This window comes from Anabrus simplex, chromosome 13, assembly GCF_040414725.1.
Source record: "Anabrus simplex isolate iqAnaSimp1 chromosome 13, ASM4041472v1, whole genome shotgun sequence".
NCBI classification, from domain to species: domain Eukaryota; kingdom Metazoa; phylum Arthropoda; class Insecta; order Orthoptera; family Tettigoniidae; genus Anabrus; species Anabrus simplex.
In genome coordinates this window covers 3,362,623-3,387,971 of record NC_090277.1, presented here as the reverse complement: position 1 = coordinate 3,387,971, position 25,349 = coordinate 3,362,623, and the positions used below count along the sequence as shown (strand labels likewise).

The following is a 25,349-nucleotide window of genomic DNA, read 5'->3' as shown; positions in this document are numbered from 1 at the left end:
CAATCTGACCAGAAATTTTCAATTTTAGACAGTTCAATATCACCTACTCTTATTTATCCACTCCAAGTTACTCCCCTAAACAAGATACCTCAATCTTTTCTATCAGATGCGGATAAAATATTAAAGAGTGGAACTAAAGAATTATTACAGCTACCAGCAGACGTTCCGGATCACATGGTATACTCCGAAAGGAAGTATAAAGGCCTCGGTTTGTTTCGCGCCACTTGGGAAGCCAAACTACAGCATATTAACATCTGTAATAAATTGTCGCTTGCAAATAACGGCTACATTAATGCAACTAGGAACTTGGAACAAGAACGTACAATTTGTTTGCAAGATCTAGGCATAGAAATGAATGATCGAGTTATGTCCAAAAATAGCCATCTTCCCAACGTAAGGAAGGTCCGACAGATACTACGAGACAGAGAAGTTCAGTCATGGACGAAGTTGCCGCACAAAGGAAAGGGCGTCGGACTCTTCCAGGAATACACGCCAGCGAACAAATGGATAAGAGATCACCGAGGCTTATCCTGTGCGGAATGGAGAGAGGCCTTCAAGATGACAGCGAACGTGTGCGCCGTTCGCTCCGTGCCAGGAAGGTCCCAGGACAACACCCTCTGTCGGCGTTGCCACAGAGAGCACGAAACCCTTGCCCATGTCCTGGGAGCCTGCCCTCACGGGGAGGTATTGAGAAATTCCCGCCATCATACAATACGACACATGATTGCGACCTCGCTGAGGGATCACGGTTTCACGGTGCACGAAGAGGTCTCTGGCCTAGCTACCGACGGGAGTAACAGACGTATTGACATGATAGCCTTTCAACCAGCTAGCAAGCAAGGACTAATCTTAGATCCCACAATACGCTTCGAGTCGCACGTTGGCCAGGCCGAAGAGGTGGACGCCGAAAAGAAGTCAATTTACCAGCCAACTGTAAACTACTATAAAGATAAATATCACCTAGACAATATTTCCGTCCATGGACTCATGATCGGAGCTCGAGGCACAATCCCTAACTTTCTTGTACAGCTATGGGATTCTCTCGGTCTCAGCCGGACACGACTTCACGACATCGCTATCGCCGCAATACGAGGTTCAGTGACCATACTCCGCAATCATCTATATAACATCTGAAGAACCGTATTGCAATTCTATTCCTGAGCCTTTTGGTGAATCTTCTACCTGGCACACTAGCAAAGTCAACAGTAACTTAGAAGACAAAATACCGTGTAGTCAACATACTTTGTCCTTGTGGCAGCCTCCGCATGGGGGAAGTTGTAATAATAATAATAATAATAATAATAAATAAAATTCCCTACTCCACGGGACGGAGAATAAAAGTGTCCTTAATTAGGCCTACTGAAAAATACGAGGTTGTCTACAGTAATTTCTCAAATATTTCTATCAAAACTACTACTACCGGTACTACTCCAGGGACTTGAACTGCAATTACTGGGATATAGGAACTTTATTATTATTAGCTAACCGGTCATAAATACTGAAAGATCGAGGGAGCGAAATATAAATTACGGATACTTTAACTACCTACTCAGAAGTACAAATGAATGGAATACAAGGTCAGCTGATTTTTATTTATATTTACTTGACTACACTACACCCCTTGTTCACGACTGTAGCCAACAATGCAATATTTGAATATGAGGAGCGACAATAATCAATAACAATACAACGACTGTTAACTATTACCGTGTAATCTCTTTAACTTCTTTTTAAATGGAAGTTTACAGGCGTATCGTGTTTTTTAATGTAGTAAATTATTACCTTCACGATAGTTTGAACGGATATCTATACGAAATACCAGAGAAGTTGCTGCAGAAGTTACGGTACTATTCCTTATGATAATCTGCCTTTGTATAACCAATGAACCTGCAGATATTTACAAATATTATTAAAGTTAATATTATTACCTAAAGTATTTCCTAAACCTAAATTCGAAACAAGGTACACCTAGCTAGCCTACTTAACCTAGAAAATGTAATTTACTGAAGACCAACTGAATGAATCAGATATACACAAAATTTTAGCTATTTCAATAGGTTTTGGCATAAGTTGGCATAGGTTGGCATATTAAATCATTTATCACCCTGATGGTATTAAAGGTGCTCAAATACATCAGCTTCTTGCGGAAATGGTTTCCGTTATCTTAGTGTTTCGAAATCCATAAGGCTAGTTTGCCTGACGTAGAATCAATAATGATAGCAACTTATAAGTTATGAATTTCATTATGGTCTGTATTAACGATTGATCACTGTCACGAGTAGAGGAAGATCCACCTATTCAATACCTTAAGATTAATATTATTAAAGATAGCTATGCCTCCGCTCCCTTTAGGCAACCAGTCTGGTGTCCGTGTCTGTGCTGAGTGCTCATGAATTGTGGGGTACGTGGGGCATTCACTTCACACTTAATTAAATCAATAGATCACTACATCTGATGAAAAGACCACTTATTCAGGTTGTGAACGTCCCCTTCAGTGCTATATATAAACTGTTCACCGGATGAATTGGCCATGTGGTTAGGGGTGCACAGCTGTGAGCTTGCATCCGGGAGATAATGGGTTCGAACCCCACTGTCGGCAGCCCTTAAGTTGGTTCTCTGTGGTTTCCCTTCTTCACATCAGGCAAATGCAGGGGCTGTACCTTGATTAAGGCCACGCCCGCTTCCTTCCCACTCCTGGGCCTTTCCTATCCCATTGTTCTGTGTCAGTGCATTGTAAAACAGGTTATAAAAAAATAATTTAGCAGATAGAGAGGATAACACATGTGTTGATATAACAGTGTTTTTTTTACAAAGTTGTGCATTACAGTGCAGTCATATTATTTTTGAATCCATCAGAACACAGGTACAGTAGCTAGGTTGTAATATTTCTTCAAGTAATGTTTGGGATTATGAAACTATTACCGCTCACAATTTTTTTGGAGCTATGTATTTACATTTTATGTCATAATTACTATCATTGTTTGCTTCCTTCATTTTTTGAGTTTTTAATTTAAAGGGTAATTTGTATTATGATCAAGGCTATCTTTTATTAACCTGGCACTCATAGGTGGTGAGCGATTCCCTCAATACTTTATTTTGTTGCACTGCGCAATTATTTTGCACCCATGTCTCTTCTTCTAAGCATTTCAAGTTCATTATCTTCTGCATCTCTGCCAATTTAAGATTGGTATAATGCACAATTAACTGTGTAGTGTCTGCAGGGAAAAATAAATGCCATGCTTCCATTGCAGAAGTCCGTCTGTCCCTGTGTATATTGTCTGTTTTGTACCACTTGGTCTGAATTTGTAACAACATGTTCCATTTCAATTCCAGAACAGTTTGTTTAATTCGTTCAACATTATAATACCAACTGTCAGTTATATAATCTAAATCCTCACCTGCTTCTTCATTCCTATTCATCTCATTTTCCACTTGATCTAGCCATTATAACGGTGTCTGCACTTTCTCGACAACCATACTTTGATATTTTCAAATATAGTCAGTATATTTACAGTATTCAACAATGCCAGAAATACTAATGTAACAAGTGCAAGGTGAGGGAAGATCTCACTGAACTGCAAGGATGACAACAACAGACCACAAGCAAAAGAAACAAACATTCACCAACATATAACAGTTGAAGACTGATGCAGAAGATAGTGATTAGAAGGAGATACGGGTGCAAAATAATTGTGCATGCGAAAAATAAAGTATAGAGGGAATCCCTCACCACTCACCAGTGTCAGGTTAATGAAAGATTGCCTTGATTAAAATACAAATTACCCATTAACCAGAAAATAAAAAAATAAGGAAGGAAACAATGATAGTAATATTGACATAAAATGGAAACAAGTACCTCCAAAAAAAATTGTGTGGCGCATACACTTGCGCATGTGGTTTCATAATCCAAAACATTTCTTGAAGAAACATTACAACCTAGTTAATTTACCCGTGATTCACTATAATCTACTTTGTATGCAGATTTCTATGTAAATTATTGTACACGCATTTTTCAATATAAAGAGAGCATCGTATTAACATAAAGAAATGAGTGAACTTAATTAAAGCCACTATATATATATTTATTAATAAAGCCAAGCTTTCAGCCAAATTGCGTTGGCCTCCAGTTCATTTATTTCTTTATGTCAATACAATGAGCCACGAAAACCTACGTTCATTAATTAAGAGCATCCTATTCATCATGCCAGTCACAATCAACTTGGAGAGATTTTAAAATCTCAGGAATAGAACCATCTAATATGTTGTGAGGGAGTGTGTTTGCCGAGTTTTGCATAGACATGCCATTTTGGGCTCATCAGTTGGATTGGCATGCCCATCTACTTGGCAGTGGCAGACCAACTGTGTGGTCCCAAAGTTATAGCAAATACAAATTGCTAACCTGCTAAAGTAGAAGTGAATTCTCTGTTTTCAAAAATATACTGCTATCAGTCAGTCCCAGCCAGTGCATGTGGGACGTTTGAAATAAAAATCTGTCTCTGAGATTTGATTTACATGGAAGACTAGAGGATGCTTGGCTGTGATAATGACTTTGAAAATAATGGAGGGCTGCAGGCCTGCCTGCTTACTTCATTGGTCAATAAACTATGACCCCACTGATTATGATAAAAATAATGTATATTTTTGGTACCTTTACCTTTTCAGTAAAAGTCACTGGGAATAATTTTTGGCTCATTTTCATATAAGGATTTCTGTTGCTGTGTTAAATGGACCAGAAAATGGAGATCAAGAAGGAACCCGTCTGGCTTGAAGGCACGGCAGGTGCATCCTTCGTAAGTATCATTCCTGATTACTTTATAGTGATCAGAACTTTATTGATATTCAAAACATTTTCAGAGCTATAAGTTACAAGGTATTTCATCCAAAATTATGTTCTGTGCAGAACAAGAGGCATACATTCTCCAACTTTCAAGAGTACTTTGTCAGGCGTATTATTGTGTTCTCCTTTCATAGCATGACAAATCTAAGTGGTAGTCTGGTAGGTGTGCTGTATGTTGTCGCTGTTGGTGGCCATCAGATGAGTGATGGCATACTGGATGTCTTTAACTATTATATGAAATAGTGGATAGATGTTGAGGTTGGAACATTGTATTCATTATTTTTCTCCATACGTAGTTTAATGATTGGTTACATAATTCTAATTATCAGTATAAATTAACTGGGCAGGCCCTATTCTTTGGAAAATGAGCACCTTCATCATACCTACAGGGCCCAGGTACGATTCCCAGTTAGTTTCAGATATCACTATCTGAAATTTAGTGCTGATTTGGTATCCTGTCTGTGCTATGGACATTTTCTTCATTTTGTAAAACTACTGTACTGACATTTAGATTACTTTTCATGACAAAATTACTGATTGTGACTGGTTGGGTCATTATCGTTCTCTATATGCGATTTTTTATTTTACAAAATAAAAATATCACACGAGAACACGTATATGTATTTCTAAACAACTTTATTATCACTACAAAGCTTATCCTAGTCTCGTCAATCTCTCTTTTTAAACACCACAGTGCTAACTTTATTTATTTCCTGCCAGAAGAAGAAAACAATCACTCCTCAAAAACAATCTACAAAGAAAATGTACATGTTTCACATCAGAGACCTAATGGTGATGTTTCTGCCGCCATATTGGACGTCTGAGTGTCTGTTGCAGTGTTACAAGTCTTCAGAGCAAATCCTTTCCACTGGACCTACTCATATACGTTCGGTAATATTTTTTCTATTATACAAAATATGAAGGTTTTATCATGATTAGGATAGCTGTCCTACGACAGTTCTTCCCCCCTAAAACCTTCAATATATATCCTAGACCTTCCTTTTTTAGGTCTTAAATTATATCTAGGGGTCCCGATCTCCTTGTCTTCAGCTCTCTCATCCTCCAAGGTAGGTACTGACATGTGTTGATCCTCTCTGGAGTCTGTGTTCTTCTGGGGTCCTTTAGAGAGAACCCACTCGCCGGTCCCTCCGCCTTCTTTTAGGGGTCAAGGTAATACCTTTAATTCTGACGTATGCACCTTCATCGGCGAAGTTTTCAGAAGATACACACCATTTCCCAACCTTTTCTTCACCTCAAAATGTCCGAGCCATTTCGGAGCCATCCCAGCGTGGAACTTTTGAAGCTTGTTGCTGAGATATTGGTTTCGACGAAGAACTAGTGTTCCCGGTCTGAACTCCGTTTCTTCCAGTGCATCGTTGTTCTCGGCTTCTCTCCTGGAACGCTCTTCGGCTTGGCTATGCGCCTGTTGAATTCGCTGCTGGTTCTTCACATGCCATGTATCTGGACCCTCCAGTTCCTCTTCTCGCCCATGGATGAAGTTCCAGTCACCGGTTTTCTTGATTGGACTTCCAAGAAAAAGTTCTGCAGGCGAGAAACCTGTGACGCGATTAATCCGCTGTCTGATGGCCAAAAGGGACTCATGTAGGTGTTGGTCCCACTTGGTATGTTCTTTGTCAACCAAGTGAATTCGAAACATCTTCTTCAGCTCCTGATTTCTCCGTTCGGTTGGATTCGCTTATGGGTGGTAGATCGGTGTCGTCCAGTGTTCGATTCCCCATTCTGACAAAGTTTGCAACCACTGTCTCGAAGTGAATTGACTACCATTGTCTGTGAGTATACACCGAGGATATCCATAACGACTGAAGACTTTTGTCTTTAAGAGTTGTATGATACGTCCCGATGTAGCTTCAGGGATGGCGATGCTTCCACCCATCTGGTGAATAGGTCAGTCACCATGAGGATTCCCGTTCTTCCCCGAGATGTCCTAGGGTAGGGTCCCATAAGGTCAATGGCGAGTACCTCCCAAGGTTGATGGGGTCGGCGTCCTCTCATGCTGGTATTCGCCTTCTGATTGTTCGCCTTAGTGCGAGTACAGATATCACATGCTTGAACGTAGCTCTTAATTTCTTGCCGCATGTGTTTCCAGAAGAGAGGTCGCCGAATCGAAGAATATGTTTCCTCTTGACCAGGATGTCCAGCTTCTGGATCATCATGATATTTATTCAAAATCCTCGTGGTTTGCGACTTCGGGATGACTATGACCGGAGAAGATCCAGGCAGATGTGAAATGTATTGAAGTATGCCGTCTTCGAGTCGAAAATTCTTGTAGCACATCTTAAACTGATCTGGGACAGATCGACAATTAGTGCTGCGTTTGCTGATCCAGGATTTCATTCGGTTACAGGACATGTTCTCAGTTTGCCATTTCCTTATTCTAAATCGATCTCATTATTCCTTCGCTGGATAGCAAGAAGCACATGATCGGTTTGGGGCCTCTTAGTTGGCACGGGAATTTCTCTCTCTAATAAATTCGTCGCTGATACCTGCCCGTCCTCAGGATTTCTTGATAGGCTATCCGCCGCTTGATTGGTTGCCCCAGGAACGTGACAGATCTCGAAGTCAAAGTCGGCAAGTATCAAGGCCCATCGCATGAGTTTGGACTTCAATCCAGATACTTGGTTCAACCACTGAAGTGAAGAGTTATCCGTAAATCGCCTGAACTTCCTTCCCTCTAGATAACTTCTAAACTTCCCGACAGCCCACACCACTGCTAATGTTTCCTTCTCGGCTGTACAATAGTTTCTCTCGGGAGCAGAAAGTTTCCTACTGGCATACTCAATTATATCCTTGCATCCTCCTTCTCTCTCGTGGAACAGTACAGCCCCAAGACCGACGTCACTCGCATCCGTCTGTAAGCAGACTTGCCGGTTTGTATCCAGATAGACTAGACTTGGAGCATCACAAATAGATCTTTTTAACTCCTGGAAGGCTGTTTCTTCCCTCTGAGTCCATTTAAATGGTATGTTTTTGTTGAGGAGGTCGGTTAACGGAGCAGCTTTCGTCTCAAAGTGCGGCACAAAACTACTGTACCACCTGCAGAGGCCTAAAAATTGACGTACCTGGCGTTTCGTTCGAGGTCTTTCTTGTTCCTGAATGGCCCTATTCTTCTCAATTTGTCTCTCTAATCCCTTGTCCGTCAATACATGACGTAAGTACTCAACCGAGTTTGATGCGAACTGACACTTCTTGACTTGGTAAGTAAGTCCGTGAATCCTCAGTCTTTCTAATATTCTAGATAGGTGTTCCAATTGGTCCGAAAATGTCTTGCTATACATGAGAATGTCATCCAAATAGACCTGGCAGAATTCTCCTGTGTATCCTGATAAGACTTCGTCCATCAGACGCATTAAGGTGGCTGGAGCATTCTTAAGACCAAATGGCATGACTCTGAATTGATAAAGTTCTCTTGGGGTAGAAAGAGCAGTCATCAGTCGAGATCCTTCTTCGACTTGTACTTGCCAGTAGCCAGAGTTCAAATCGAGGGTACTGAAGACTTGCCCCACTCACTTGCTTTATCAGGTGGCGTGGATCCGGCATGGGGTAGGCATCTGATATAGTCTTGTTATTTACCTGACGCAGATCTACACAAAGTCGGTAATCCCCACTTATTTCTTAGGTAATACTATCGGAGAAGCCCATCCTGACAGTGAAGGTTCAATCAATCCCTGGTTCTCCATTTCCTTGACCTTTTTATTACACATTTTCGTTTAACTGGGTTAAGTGGGTAGGGCCTTTGTTTAACTGGGTTATTATCCTTGCATGTTCTTTTATGTTTTACAGTTGTGGTAAACCCGATTTTATCAGTGATGACCTCAGGGAACTTATTCAGTAACTTCTCAAGATCTTCCTTCTCCTCCACCCTCAACCGTCCTGTTTTCAGTTCCGTCCATACCTTGGGTTCTAATGTTTGTGACTCGAGAGCTTTATTTTCAGCCCATGCCAGTCTACATCTTTTCCTATTACAAAGAATATTTCATTAGCGGTGTAACCTATCACTACCCCTTATTTAGTTAAGAAGTCATGTCCTAATATTATGTCAGGTATCAAATCCTTGATAACCTTCACCGGTATGTCTATCACTTCAGTCTTCAGTGGAGCATTTGGCTTGAAGAAAAGTACAACCCTCAATCTGATAATGTATGTGGCGAATTGCCCCTCTGACTGTTACCACCGTATCAGGACGGATAGGTTCTAAAAATTTAGCCACATTCATGCTCACACACGAGTGTGAAGCTTGAGTGTCAAGGGTTGCGATTGCAGGCTTATCATCAATCGTCAAATTAATAGCCGGGTGGGGTGAACTAGGCTCATCACTACAGATTTGACCAATATGTTTACCTTCCGGCCAGGTGCCATGTATCTGGGGCTTCTTAATTCCGGACCCTCCTTCCCCCAGCTCGAACGGTCCCAAGCTAGTTTTCCGGACATTGTTCCTTAAAATGCCCGGTCTGCCCGCAACGGTAACATTTCTTGGGTTCCCCCGCTGTTGAGGTTTTCGTTTTTGAGGAATGGTAACTTGTTTCCTCGTCCAGTTTTGCTACGATGTGACGGAGCTCTTCAAAAGTTTTTGGTTGTGCCACTTTAACAAGTGATCGTATCTTATCGTGTAGCAGCTCGATTATATAAGGAACGCTCTTATCAATATTTTCTTTTTCATGGACTCGCTTAAATAGTTGGAGTTTTTGAATTGCGAAAGCTCCTGCTCTCATCCCACTGGGTTGCGTTTCAGTGAGGAACTTCTTTTGGACCGACGCTTGGACAGACTCCGAGTCAAATCTCTGGACGAATTCCTTCCTGAATTCCTCCCAGTCGAGGCTGAGCCCTTTTATTTTCTGCCACCAAGTCCCTGCTGATGCTTTTAGTTGTTGACTGACAATTTGCAAGTATATCTCCGTAGTTATATTTGTCCTACCTAGTAGAGATTCTGATGTCTTTAAAATGCTTTAGGACACTCTTCCAGTCTCCCATGAAATTCTGGTAGGCTATCTCTGATTACTCTGGGATCGACCGGTATCCTAAGGGAGAGGTCCCTACCTCTGTTAGGTTGACCACTGCTTACAGAAATGTTTTCCTCCAGGGTTGAAATTTTTCTCTTAACCTCTTGCACGTTGAAGACCCACTTCAACGGCTTATGCTCTGTCACAACAGTAAATCTTCTCCCAAACAAATACGGTCTAAATATTTTACTGCCCACACTATTGCCAACAATTCTTTCCCAGTTACGCTGTAATTCATTTCTGCTTTATTAAGCGTTCTACTTGCATAGGCAATTGGAAGGTCTTTTCCGATACGTACTTGTGACAATATTGCCCCAACTGCTTCGTTGCTCGCATCAGTGGTAACAATGAATGGTTTTTCGAAGTCCGGATATTGCAGTATAGGTTCCTGAATTAGCTTTTGCTTTAGTGTCTGGAACGCTCGTTCCTGATGGTCTCCCCATACCAAGGGAACGTCCTTCTTCACTAACTGATACAGCGGTTTCGCGATTTTGCTGTAGTTAGGTATGAACTTCCTATAGTACCCACTCAGTCCGCAGAACTCCTTGATCTGGCGGCTAGTGGTCGGCCCCGGAAAGTCCTTAACGGCCTGTACTTTACGCGGGTCTGGTAAGACACCTTCGTCAGTGATTACATGTCCTAGGAACGCGACTCGGTTCTTAGGAATTCACACTTATCTGGCTGGAGTTTCAGCGTGTTCTCTCTCAGCCTTTGAAATACGTCTCTTAGCTTCGCGTTGTGCTCCTGGATTGAACTCCCGTACACAATGACGTCATCCAGGTAACACAGACATTTTATACCTGTTATCCCTGTGAGCACATTGTTCATCAGCCTCGTAAACGTGGCTGGCGCGTCTTTCAGCCCCATGGGCATTTTCCTGAATTCGTACTTGCGCCCTAGCGCAGAGAATGCCGTCTTTGGCCTATCTCCAGGCTTCAGTAACACCTGGTGATAGCCACTCGCGAGATCTAAGGTCGAAAAGTATCTCGCCTTGCCAAGGGCGTCTAACAGTTCTGAAATTAAACGGCAGGGGATAACTGGTTCCTATCGTTATCTCGTTCAATTTTCTAAAATCGATCACGACCCGCCATTTTTGTTTCCCTGAGGCGTCTAATTTCTTGGGAATTAAAAGTAATGGGGCGTTCCAGCTTGATGTGCTAGGTGTGATAATTTCATCACTCAGCATCTTATCTATCTGAGCTTATATTTCCCCTTTCTGTGCTTCGGGTAGTCTATACGGTCGTACATTGATTGGAGGTTGATCTTGGGGTGTAGGGATCTCATGCTGCAGTACGTCAGTGTGAGTTAGTTTGTCTCCCTCAAGATGGAAGATATCATTGTACTCAGCGCAGATGGCGTATATCCCTTCTCTATCTACCTGCGTGAGGTGATCAACTCGCAAACAGTCTATCACCCGCTGCGATCGGGGCTTCTGGGTGGCCGGTTCTCCGTTTGCCACTCTACTGTTCTGCTCTACCTTTCGCACTTGTGCTAGGCAGGTCTTATCTACCTCCTGTATGTGCACTCGTGGACTGTGTAAAGTCACTGCCTTTTCAGTGGTATTCATCATACTAACCACTGCTTCGTGGTGCTCTGATTTGGTTAGGCACCCTGCTAGGTACACCCCTGGTATCACCTCTTCCTTCTTAATAATTCCTAAGGGTAGATCCCGATCTACTTCTATAACAACAACCTTCTGGGTCCTTGGTTCGAGACGGATCACCTTCGTCTCTCGCGCCCCCATAGGGTATTGTCGCCCTCTTATGGTGACATGACCTTCCTTATAGTCAATCACGCTATCTGTCAGGATGTCTCGCCCAACTATACCATCCTGTGTTAATTGGAAATCACTCCCTATCACATGAAATGTGTGACTTGTTTTTCCTACGGCAAAACGTACAGTACCCTGGGTGTAAATTATCCCTTTACTTACACCCGCTAATTCAATTGATTTGCTCCCGTCAATCAGGCATTCCTTGGGTACTGATTGCCTCTTTACTAGGCTGACATCGGATCCCGTATCTATCAAAAATCTCAACGGTCTTCCTTGGTTTGCGACCTGAAGTAGCACTGTGCCTTCTACGTCAGAATTCTTGGGACCTTCTGGTCTGCGGGCCTCCGTAACTGTCCCCTTGCTACGGGGCCCTTCTAGTTTGCCGCCTGAGCCACGGAGGCTTTCGTGGCGTGCGTACTGCCGCCCTTCTTTTTGAACCAACACTCTTGGGTTCGATGTGACCACCTATCACAATGTTCGCATTGGGCTCGGTATCTTACTGCCTTGCCCCCTATGCGATCACCCTGAGTTTGGCCTTTCATGGCCCTGTTGCCCGTGGACTTGCCTTGGGCTTTTCGACAATTTCTCTGAATGTGGCCCTGTTGGCCACACGAATAGCACCTACGGCTATCCATTCGCATCACCGGAGTGTGTGCACCTTGTGTGCGTGCACCTTGAGTGCGTGCATCTTGTGTGCGTGCACCTTGTCGACAATTCACCTGTATGTGCCCTTTTCGGCCGCAACGATAACAAGTTCTGTTTTCCTTTGTCATTGGGTTTGGTTGTGTACGTACTATGCGCACTGTTTCACGTACCTCTGTTTCCTTATCCCTCTGTTTCTTTCTACATTCACGTTCAATGTGCCCTGTCTTCTCACAATAGCGGCATTTTAATTTACTGAATGTGCCCCCTGTAGCTGTATTGGAACTAGCTGTCCGTGTGGTGTGAGCCCCCTGCGTTCCTGTGTTCTTACAGTTCCTTGCTATGTGGCCTTCCTTGTTACAATTATAGCAGACCACCCTAACACTAGCATGTGTTGGCTTAGTATGCCACTTTGGTGCTGCACTGCGCTCCTGTTCTGGTTTGCGCTTGCTAAACCCTGAACTATGTTTGTGTTGTAGGCCCTCTCGTGCCTTCTTTGACATTATTACGGCTTCCTCCTGTTGGGCAAGTGCAACTGCCCTCTCAAAAGTAATGCCCTCTTCTGACTGTACCCTAGCTTGTATTCTAGGGTTGGCTAACCCTTGTATGAAACTAGCTACACATATTTTTCTTGTACTTTTTTGCTGTGCATCGCGAACTTCCTCTAATTCGTCCTCAAGTATTGCCTCTCTAAAAGAAGCTGACAATGTTTCTATCTTGTGCGCCCAAAGTGCGACGTATTCTCGCGGGTCCTGCGCTGTTTGGAACATTTGACAAATGTACAAATCTAACGTGCCTTGCTGGCCATAATATTCTATCAATGCCCGCTTGGCTTTCTCCCAACTATGTATATCACGTCTGTACAACAACTTATCTCGGGCTCTGCCCGTAACCTTTGTTAAAATATACTTAAAAGCAACTCTTGATCTTCATCCTTAATCATACGTACAGCAGCATCTACGTTAGCTATGAACTCTTGCAATCTATCTGGTTGACTGCCATCAAACTCTCGCCCAATGAGGCCATGTCCTTCTACTACTGTCACAAAAGGCCCACTCATACTTACTGATTCCACCTCGTCAAGCATCTCATTGCCTTGGTCTGCTGGTACTGAACTATTCTGTCGTGCCATTTGAAATAATATTCAGCTTACCTTAATCTTCAATGGTGCTTCACTGCTGGGCTGGATGAGTAGTCGGCTGTAGTGCTGCGACTCCACCGGATGGCGTCGTCTGCTACTGGACTGCTACCCCTCTGCTGGGCTGGTTTAGTAGGCTGCGGTAGTGATGCTCCTCTTCTGCGATGCGCGGACACTCGAACGAGAATACGCGGTAGCGCGATTCGGACAATCTTCTACGAAGTCGCGATTTTCTCACACGGAAATCTTCTGCGAAGTCGCGGTTCTCTTACGGACAATCTTCTACGAAGTCGCGGTTCTCTCACGTTATTTCGGTGAGTTGACTGTTCGAGAATCGAACTCGGGACCCTGCACTACCTGACACCAAATTTTTATACGTGCCTGTCGTGACCTACCTGTCCAGTGAGACGATCTCCTAGGTTGGTCACCAGGCCGTTGGATGTTGAAGTATTACCTGTCCTGCCAAGCGGAATGTAGGGAGGTAATTTGTAGGTATGACTCGTCCTGCAACTCCCGAAACAAAAGATGATGTTATTTCCCTGTCCTTTATTACTGAGGACAACTAAAACTACTATGTACAGTATGTTTACAAGTCTGAATGTGATGATCTATAGAGAGAGCGAGCTTGTTCCACGCGCCTACTTTTCTACTACGCGTATCTCTGAATCTTGCCCTGCGGTACTTGGGCTATGCTCGAAAACAATCTCGTTCTGACAAGTACGAACTACTGCTTGGGAGAAGGCCCCGCGCCATCTTGGCCAGGGGTTATATCTCCTCTCCTAAACTCAAAGTTCGCTCCCCACCCACTACCAAGTGGTTGGTGTCTTACGGGCATTACCAAACTGTTCATCCAGTCCGTGGCGCCCTCAAGTAGCTATTCTCAATAGTTGTCACAGTAAGTGCTGCCACCTAGGCACTACTGTATTCTGTCTTACTTTGTACTCATCCTTGTTTTCCTAAAGTGCATCTGTACTGGCCCTGACTGGCCTTGTACTCTGCTTTGTTCCTTTGTCGGAACGTCGGCGAACCGCCTAGCTCGTATACTAACTTTGTTTGTTGATACATAGTAAATATCCTGTTGTGATCAACAAGTCTCCGCTCTTGGTCAACAACTTTTGTAAGCGCACTTTGCAAGCTCTCTCCACTACATGTAACTTCTTGAAATATTTCCCTTTTCTTACAGTAACGAAATCTGACTATAATTATTATTCAATTACCTTAATACTACAAGGTGTTTCCTGTCATTGATCATCATTCTAACACTAATTAATCTCCTCTGACACCTTGAGCTCGAGACTCGGCTGCGAACCCCGGCTGCCTTCCGCCTGGCAGTCCGCTGGTTTGAGCGCCTGGGAGGTCGGTACACGACAGCTTGAGGGTCCTGCTTGGGCTTTAAGGTTGTCACGCTTGCCACCCTTTTGCCCATCGCCTTGATATGCGGCTTCGTAGTCCCTGCAGCTGGGATATTCTTTAAAGTTAGCCGCGTGTTTCTCCCCGCAGTTGGCGCACTTGGTGTACGCGGGGTCGCTGCCGTGGGGGCAGTCACAAGACAAGTGGGGGCCGGCTCATCTGCGGCATCTGAGCTCCAGTCGGCAAGCCGCCAGTGGCTGGGGGCGGTACGGCTCGACTGACACCAGCATACTCGTGAGCATCCTCATCTTCCGCAGATTGTCCGCTCCTGGGATTTCCGCCACGGCAACTAGGAATTGGTTGCCTTTGACTGGCCTGTTCCCTGTTCTAATCCGCACTACGGAGAATGCGGGGATATCCTGCTCTTTCATTGTTAGCTCGATATCCTCCGCATTACTTCCAGGACCCGTAGTGGGGGTTCTCACTACGAATCGCTTCATAGTGCTGTTGGGCAATACTTTTACGAAATTAATATTCAGCCCTTTCAGCACTCCGATATCAATTTCTTAGCTCTCATAGCTCGGATCGCTTCATGCGCGGCTACTCTCGGCCTAGGGAAGTAATAGTTTCCTGCTCATGCGGTAGCTTTTTGAGGAGCTCCATTTCGAATGTCTTCGTGTTGGTAGTGTAGACCGTAGTGACCCCTTACGGGTGGTTGGTTTCGTTGTTTGTGGTGGTTGAGGTGGACTGCTGAGTCAGCCTCTTGTGTGTGGTGTGCGGCGGTTTGGTGGGTGGTGGCTGGGTTGTGCCGATATATGTTTCGGTGCTGCTATCGGTTTGGGTACTGCGGTTGCGTACCCCGCCTTTCTGAGCCTTGCGGCTCAGGTGCTGGGGTTCTTTTCCTTTCCCCTTCCCCCTCCTCCTCCCTTTAGCCTCCCTGAAGCCGTTGCCCTGGCTTCCCAGCTGGGCGGCTTGGACCACGGTTTCGGTCCCCTGCGCTCACGCAGCTCTTCTCCCTTCGAGCTTTCAGAGTCGGCCTCCTGGGATGAGCTTGGTAAGTCCATCACCAGTTTAGCCTCGTCCGAGACGGAGTCCGATTTTCCGGCTTGCTCAGTGGGGGGTATAGTTGGACTTTAGATGGCGCCATCCGCCGAGCCCGGTTCTTGTTGCCCTGTTTCCTTCCTTGGGGACCGCCTCTTCGCTTGGGTTGGTAGGAATTGGGCCCTCCTCCCCGGCGTCCGACCGATCAACCACTGGGTTGGTTAGGAGGGAGTGAATGATATTGGGGTAGAGCTGCTCTCCGTTTTGGGTTTGGCCTCTTGAGCCACCGGGCCTGACGGCATTTCGCCCCCAGTCTTCGCCACGCCGGCCACCGGTTCAGCTATGCAGAGTTCGGCGTGGGCCGGTATGGGCCTGACCATAAGGTGCGAGCCTAGGCTCCGCTTCGCTTTCGAGGTCGTGTTTGTGTTGTGTGTGCCTATCATGTGTAATATGTAGTGTTTCGTGAGTGAAACAGCATCTGTCACATTAATTCCCTGCTCCACGGTGTCAGTGCCCGGAGCGAGATTCGTCTGTGACCTGTTGGGGCCGCGTGTGGCAGGGCTACTTGTGTCAGCCTTGAGAAAGGCTGGCTTAGTACGCGTGCCAGCGGTCATTGCTGTGGGCCTGCCCTCAAACTGTGTCCACGGGAATGTGGTGTTGAGATTGCAGCGCCGTGTTTGCTACTGTCGAATAGAGAGATTGAGGGGGTCTCACTCTCCGCCGCAGTATTGGCGACCGCCGATTGGTCAGAGCGGCTCTTGCCTATGGGTCACCTCTGGACGTTCTGGTAGATCGGCAATTATGTCTGTGGTGGTCCCAGGCTCGCCCATAAATTGCACTTTCCGAAGCGCATTATTGCTCTTTTGCGAATTGCGAGCCTAGTTCCGTGTGTGTTGATGTTGGGACATTCTAAGGCGAGCTAGTGGGTGCGGGATGATCCGTTGTAAAGCGAATATGTGGACCACAGAGTTTCCTAACTCACCCTAGGTACCTAGAAGCGGTAACCGGTTGGGAGAGGTAGTGTAGCCTGTAGAAGATCTCGGTGTGAAGAGAGGGATGGTGGAGTGAGAGGCACGTACGTCCTTCCGCTACGACAGTTAAGCTCGTCCTCTGCCTATACCTCGCCAGGACCCGTCCTTTTATACAGAATATCGAGGTCATCTGCTTGTCCTCGTGGAAAAATGCAATTTATTCTTAGCTGAATATCTCGACAATTCATGAGCCGATTTACATGAAATTTTAGCACGTTGATATTTAAATAACAAGCTCCACAATGATGTACTTCACTTCCCAATACCTCAAAGGGTTTAGGAGATAGAAAATACCTTCTGGTACATTCTAGACGATTAGGTCGTGTTCACGTGATGGTTGCAGCCGGTGACGTAGCTCCATTACCTCGCGCGTTCTTCTCATGTGTTTGAGCTGCCCTGTTGCAAATATCCTTCTAACTAAACACTGTGTTCCAGGCCATATGCATTCCTGGTACAACCTTTTCCAATACAAATAATTTTTGATGTGAATTACCTCACACGTCGTCCACAAATAGATGGCACTAGTTCTGACAACAAGACTTCGTCATCTTCAGCCAGTCATATGAAAGGTATAAGTTTCGAATTCCAAAAATCAATATAAAAACACATAACAAGAAATGTACAATAGCTAAAGTTAGGTGAAAGTAAGAATAATGCAAGTTGTGAGTGAGGTGCATTAGACCGTTGTGTTAAAGTCTTGATGTGTGGTCTTAATGCACACGTATATGGTGCATTAGCTTGCGGAATCTAAGCCTATACGGCTTGTGTCTTTTTATGGAAGAAATGTTAAAATAAATCACCTGTGTGATGAATAAAATTCTGTTTTATGACAATAGTGGTGTTCGACAGTGTCATAAAAGTCTTTGGTCAGGTGGTTCTTCAAGTGTTCAGGTGATGGTTGTAAATTTTTTAGAGCCATATTATCACTACACATTTAGATTATAAAGACTTCTAACACAACGATCTAGGGCACCTCACTCATAATTCATGTTTTTGTGCCAAATTTCTATCATTTTTATTTTAACTTAACATTAGCTTTGTACGTTTCTTGTTCTGTGTTTTTATATTGACTTTAGAATTTGAAACTTGTACCATTTATATCACTGGCTGAAGATGACACACACTTGTTGTCGAAACTAGTGCCATCTATTTTTGAACTGCTGTGATGTAATTCACATCAAAAACTATTTGTACTGAAAAAGGTGGAACCGAAGTATGGCTCTTTTACAGTATTGTTATCCAGTTTGCTACAGTTTCATATTGCATGATAAATAGGAGTAATAATAATGGTGAACGGCCTCCGGAGATGCCTGGTGCAGGTCTTTTTCTAGTAGACGGCCTGTTATCAATAAATAGGAGTAGTAAATGATTTTATATATATATATATAATGTGAAATTATTTAATTGTCCTCACTTAATATGTTGTAATTTTAATAGGATATTCCTCATTCAGTTGCTCCTGGTGGGTTTTCTTGGTTGTGTTTTATCGGCAGTGGGCACTCTAAAGTCACTGTTTGCAAATGTGAGGGATAATAAAATATGGTTAGAACTGCGTTTGGCAGTAATCGCCACTGGTCATTTGATACGTGTACATATCTACAAAGTGACCAAAGCATATGTAACTCTATTGGGTGGCTTTCTACTCGTCTCTTTTCATCCTCACAACACATTGTTGAGTTAATTCCCTGGCCTTTAAGAAGGAAATCAGAAACATAATCAAATAAGTAATTACTTTGTCTCATGTTTTGTGTAAACATTAGAATGTGTTTAATTATGAACAGGAATTACAATAGCAATGTCAATTATAATTCAGTAACACGTAGTTAAAATGTATCCTTGGATTAGTTACACTGATTACTGCAGCCGTATGCTGCTTCTTAATACATGTGAAGTCCAGTCACAATATCCCTGTATTGAGCAATAGGTCGTGTGCTTAGGGTTGCGCTGCTGTGTGCATGTATTCGGGAGATCGTGGGTTCGAACCCCACTATTGGCAGCCCGGAAGATGGTATTCTGCAGTTCATGTTTACATGCCAGTCAAATGCTGGGGCTGTACCTTAACTAAGCCAAGGTCACTTCCTTTCCACTCCTAGCCCTTTCCTATCGTATCATCACCAAATGACCTATCCGTGACAGTGCAATGTGAAGGAAATTGCATTTTCCCTGTCAGCTAACGATATGTTCACATGCCTTTCCAAGGAGCGCTGATGTCAGGTACACAGCCCCTCTATGATATTGTAGTTCGTTGTGGTTCGGATGACCTATAGCAGTAATTGTTTGTATGGTTCATGTTGTTTATGGGCTTTGGTCCTTGATGACTTACTTTCCAAATTTGATGTGAGGTGGCCTGCCCTCATTCAATTCTGGTGAAATAGTGTGTGCCCAATGCTTGATGACTTCCAGATTGACCAGAACAAGTTCGTCACTTGTATTTTATGTCTCAGTGTTGTCCTTGACCCTGATAATATGAAAGTGACTGAAATATGCGCAGTGCTGGTAACACCAGTAATAATACTGCCAGATCGTATAGGAAAGGGTATGACATTGACGTTCATATGGTTGGCCCATGTGTACATTCCATTGAACACGAGAGATTGGAATGTAACCGCACTGTCTGCATAGAAGAAGAAAGCAATAAAAAACTACCTCACTCTTCATTTCCTTAGTTTGCCTCCTCAGTGATACATAGCTCTCTGTGGCAGCTGATGGCAGAGCTATTGAGGATCCTCCCTGCCTTCAGGCTGAGCACTTCACAGACAGCAGGAGATATGGATGATATGTATTTCATGTTGGGCTGTATTTGCCAGTAGAGGATGTGAAAGATATCAGTGATGAATTTTAAAGTTCTTAATTATTCAGAATTTGTTTGCTTTTTATGAGCAGATTATTTGTAGGTATGTCTGTACATTTTACTGATTTTTCAGTGTATTTTAGAAGGTTTCATGTTATGTAATTGTTCTACTCTTCAAAAATATCTCTGAGCATTCAAACAGGACATTTCTGCACTACTGGATGTCTCTTATTTCTCATGTGTTTAAGGATTCTCAACATGGAAATTTTCCTGAAAAATGATAATGTAGATTTGAAACTGACTTACTTACTAGGAAATTATGAGTATATACAGTTGAACCTGACTTATACGTATATCAAGGGGAAGGGAAAAACTACTTGTAACTGAGAATTACTTAGATATCAGACTTACACAATAATCACGTATTTACTCAAAAACCAATGGAATAGGCCTACATGTGTTAATGCTTGCAAATAATAAACACATTAAGACAGAAGATAATTTTTTGAACTTGGTCCAGCCTTAGAGAAATCAGATAGGTTGTCTTGTTTCACTTTGCTTGCATTAAGAGTATAAACCTCCTTTTGCAAACTTAGTAAGGAATTCAAAGCGTCTTTACAACAACTTTTCACATTGATGTAACGCCTACATACATCGATTGCACTTAACACTTCATTCAGTTCAGGTGTTTCAAGATTCAAGTCGTTATCTCCATCCCCATCATTGTCACTATCACTTGTAGCTGGTCCATCACCACTGCGTTGTTGGCATACATCAGCAATAATCTCTTCATCTGGTAGTTCTCCAGATACAGCCCGATTATCATAGAAATGCACAAAAGTATCGAATTCGTCACCCTCCGGTAGCGTTAGCTCATTGCCAGACAAAACTTCGTCCCCATAATCATCATTAGCGGCAGCCTCTTCTAGTAAGCCACCAGCTTTTCGGAAACAGTTGCTGATTGTTTAGAATGACACCTGCTTCCAGGGAGCCGAAATAAAGTCCATGGCTTGTAGCAAATTAATGGAGGGAGGTTCATTTCCTGCATCACTCATTGTTATTAAATGTTTAACCAGCTTTTTTCTATAATGCACTTTGAAATTTGCAATGATGCACAAATCAAGCGGTTGTAGAACACTGGTACAGTTAGGAGGGAAAAATTCCACTCGGACATTCTCCAGAACGCTTTGAGATGGATGTGCTGCACATCGATCCATAAGAAGAAGGATCTATTTCTGTTGGATAGGTTTTGTTTTCGCACCCTTAAAACACCTCGGATTCTTCCATTTTCCTATCACAAGTGGAGGAAGATTGTCAGACCCATCTGCATTGGTGGCGAGAAGTACTGTTACACGAATTTTACTTTTCTTCCCTCGATGGCATGAGTCGCCTTTTTCAGCTAATGTTTTATTAGGAAGGAGATTGTAGAATAGGCCGGTCTCAACACAACTGTAGATGTTTGGAGGTTGATCATCGCTTACGATACCCGGCAGAACCTCTTCCTTCCAGTCTTGCACTGTGGCGTCGTCCACAGCTTTTGAGTCACCGCAAATTGTTCTCCCTGTGATATCATGACGAAATCCTTGCAACCATCCTGATGAAACCTTGAAATCAGCAGTGATACTTATCATTTTAGCTAAATCTGTCGGCTTTGCCTTCAGCATGTCGCCACTAATTGGTAGAGCTGCAGCCCGCTTTTGATAGAACCATGTGAAAAGTGCTTTCTCCAAATCCACATACCTTCCTTCTTGCTGACGGCTGCGATTTGCTGATTTTGAAGTCAGTTTTAAGAACTCATCCAAAATAGTGTTTCTTTTACTGATGACTGTACTTAGCGTGGTATAAGCAATCCCTAAGTCTCAAGCAATTTCAGTTTTTGTTTTGTGTGGATTAGCGTCCACTTCTCGTATAAATTTTACTTTTTCATCTAGGGTATAACTTTACCTTTTTCTGTTCTCTATGGCTAATCAAAAGCAACTGAATGACAAAACTGCTGTTCAACAGTAAACACCAGATACCGGCACCGCGGACATTTTACTTCTCCGCTGTTCCCACGAAAGAAATTCTCATATTCAAACAAATTTACTGTATTTTCTTTTGTTTCCGCACCGAAACCGCTCACTTTGCTTGTAATGTATCCTAATCTTAGGCGGCATTGTGAAGGTCAAAAACGACGAAGGTACAGGAGGAGCGAGGTAGAGAAAGAAGGGAACTCGCTCCGTTGGCCTTTGTTCAGCCGCCAGTAAGGGCCAACAATGTCACTCGGCGAAACTCTCTGTCTTCTGTTTCAGCACCGAAACCCGACCGCACTACTTACGCCTTCGCCGACAATGAGGAAACTTCGTAAATACAGTAGTGAGCACGTGCTCACTACTCAGTTATATTTCACTGACAATACGTATAACAGCGAATTACGTATAAACGGATTACGTATAAATAAGGTTTAATTAACACGCTTTTAAATTACATTTTGCCGGGAACTAAAGGAAATTACGTATAAATACGAATTACGCAGAACAGAGTTACGTATAAAGCAGGTTCAACTGTATATACAACTAAATATCCAGATGTGTCCAAAAATGTGCCTAATTCATTAACTTTTCCACAGGACAATTATAAAATTGCATCAGAGGAGATGCATTTGAAAGAAGAACCCAAATCAGAGTTGGGAGAACCAAGAGAAACAACAGAGATTGCATTTGAGGTAATCTAATATTTTGATGACATTTTTCTAGTAATAGATATTGTAAGAAACTGGTGAATAGATTTTATTGAACAACTCTTCATTTTAAAGCAGACATTTTGAAGGTCCTCAGAAAAAAATATAGTGAGATTTCCAATATATTTGAATTGATTTTCATATTTTCTTCATGTAGTTCAAAATTTTATGCTAGGTAATGTATAGCAGCTTTAATTGTTCAAAGTCGCTCCACTGAATGACATCTGGTGGCTGGTTTCATCACTGTTACTGTTATCTTATTCTAACCGGATTTAGGCTACAAGCATGGCTATCTTCCTTTTGTCTTGTGTCAAAGAGCTCCAACCGTTTTGTTCAAAATAATGATCCCAGATGTCCATATTCTGCTAAGCCCTCTTTTGCCTAAATATTTTTCTCAATATATTTCTTGTAACAGACTGTTCTTTTTAGGAGTCCTCATAATGTGATACAAGTATTTCAGCCTCTTCAGTTTAATTGTCATGATGAGCTGAGGTCAACGGCTGGTTGTGTGGTGTACTTCCCTATCCTTGTTATGTTCCATCCGAAAGATCGGTGGGTTTGAACCCCACTGTCAGCAGCCCTGAAGATGGATTTTCTGGTTCCCCATTTTCATATCAGTAATATGCTGGGGCTGTACCTTAATTAAGACCACAGCTGTTTACTTTCCACTCCTAGCCCTTTCCTATCGTGTCATCATCATAAAACCTATCTCTGTTGGTGCAACATAAAAATAACCCAAAAGATTTATACAGTTTGCCGGTATATCCACATCTTGAAAGTTTGGATACTCTTTACTCTGGATAATAAAATATATAGGACTCTACAGTATTTAGTAGGGTGGAGAGGACACAACACTTTGTTATTCTCTTTTTGAGCTTTATTCTGAGATCATTTCAGGATAGGAGTTGCCACACGCTAATTAAGATGGACTCTGCTTTCTCTATCCATCACTTGATTTCTGCAGAATGGTCCTATGTTACTTTCTAAATATACCATAATTTTTGCCCTGTCTGCCTGTATGTTGTACAGCAGAAAGATTCCAGGTGGTGAAGGTTTCTTTCTTTTTTTGTTCTGTTGAGGATTAAGTTGCAATCCTTGTGTACAGCTTGTGTAATTGTGGAGAACACTCATTTATGTGTAGGACAGGAACAGCATGGCAGGGAAGTATGCTTTAGTCAAAGGTGACAAAGACTAGGTACGAGCATACATAGGAGATTATAAGTGTGGGTGTTGTACAGTTCAGGCCTTGTGAAACATACAGTCTTATCATACATTGTAGCATTCCTGTTAATAAGACTTTCACAGATCCTTCCAGTAATTACACACACAACTGCACATTTCACATAACACAGTATGATCACTTGACAGATGACTATGGATCATTCACTGCCACTATTTCTGGACATAGGAAATGTCTTAGATAATGCCCCTTCCACTGTTTCATGATATTCAGTACCCACTTCTATTCCACTTCCGCTGGCAGTTTTGGTTGCTTTATTATCACCTATTCTTGTGGTTTCAGTATTGCTTCTATCACTGTCACTATTTCTGTCAATTTCCCTTCACACATTTATCTTTACCGTCATCCAACAAACCTTCAAATGAAATGTACTGTTCTTCAATTTTCTTTATGTGCTCACAAATTATTCTTCCAGTCCTCGTTTTTAATAGAAACAATTTTTTCATTCATCCATTTTAATAATACTTCCATTCTGAATATCACATTATGTCCAAAAATGCCATTCTTTACACTTGTCTGTATTTTAATCAAGGGAACATGGGTAGAATTGAAGTCCTAAAAAGGGCTGGAATCAATCCTGGTGTTTTCACTACACGCTCCCTCCAAGAAATTGACCAGCAAAGGATTGACAAGGCTGACGTATCACAAACACATCTGGATAAACAGCGCAAAATTGAGAACAGGTTCAGAAAGAGAGCAGAAGAAGATGAAGATGAAGACCAGGGTTATCAATGTGGTAGATTTTGAGAGGCAAAGTACCTCAGATGTGAGTAACAGTACATTACCAACTTTCAAGTGTTTTTTTCTCCACTTGAATATTTCCACCTCAAAGGTTACAATTTTCTCTGAAACACCAAGAACATTAGTACTGAAATTTTCTGACACTGTTTATTAAGTGACAGTACACATATTTATGAAGAATTATGCTTCTATTTAACCATCTGTACAATCTGCTAGCACTTACATTGATGTTTTTACCACCATTTACAACACCCTAAATCCAAATTTGCATTAAAAATATATTTCTCATTGTATTTTCATAATTCTTCAGAAAAAGAGAGATAATGACAAATACACAAGCTTGTACAAAAATGAACCAAACATCTATTATAGTTTTGTTGTAGACTGTACCTAAACAAGGGGATGTAACAAACTTTTTAAACTGACTGTACTGGTGCCATTTTTATAAATGAAATAGCTATTGTTTGATGTGTTATAGCCCAATCACTTATAATCAATTCTGCAAAATTTCGGATTTCTATGTCTTATATTGTGGAGTCAGTGAGCTTTTAAATCGAGCAATGCATTCGTAGTTACATCCCCCCCTTAATGGTACTCAGTTCTGGTGGTATGGAGAAAGGTGTAATATAATATGAGCATGTTTGGCTTAAAGACAGTCTATTTTATAAGTGCACTGGAATGGTTTGTTCATTTTGATTAGTTAATATAACCGGGTTCTGAACATGTCTTCTTGAAGAGGAATTCCAGTCTCTGTTAACCTGAACACAATTTCTCACTTGTTATTATTTAAGTCATCAGCCCAGAGACTGGTTCGATGTAGCTCTTCATGCGACCTTACCCTTTCACTTCTTGATAACTACTACATACTACATCTGCTCTGACATGTTTGTCATATTCATATCTTGGTCTATTCCTACTCTTCTTACTGACTACACTTCCCTCGAAAACCAACTGGACAAGTCCTGGGTGTCTTAAGATATGTCCTATCATTCACCCTCTTCTTGTCAAATTAAGCCAAATTGATCTT

At 42.5% G+C, this 25,349-nt stretch overlaps 1 protein-coding gene across 1 annotated transcript in view; it reads left to right on the top strand.

The window, feature by feature from the left end:
- LOC137502919 (zinc finger protein 558-like) overlaps positions 1–25,349 on the top strand; it is a 66,689-nt gene that overhangs the window by 10,649 nt on the left and 30,691 nt on the right. The window contains exon 2 of the mRNA XM_068230119.1: positions 22,231–22,326. Within this exon, the coding sequence (XP_068086220.1) occupies positions 22,231–22,326 (96 nt within the window). The remainder of the gene's footprint in view (positions 1–22,230; positions 22,327–25,349) is intronic.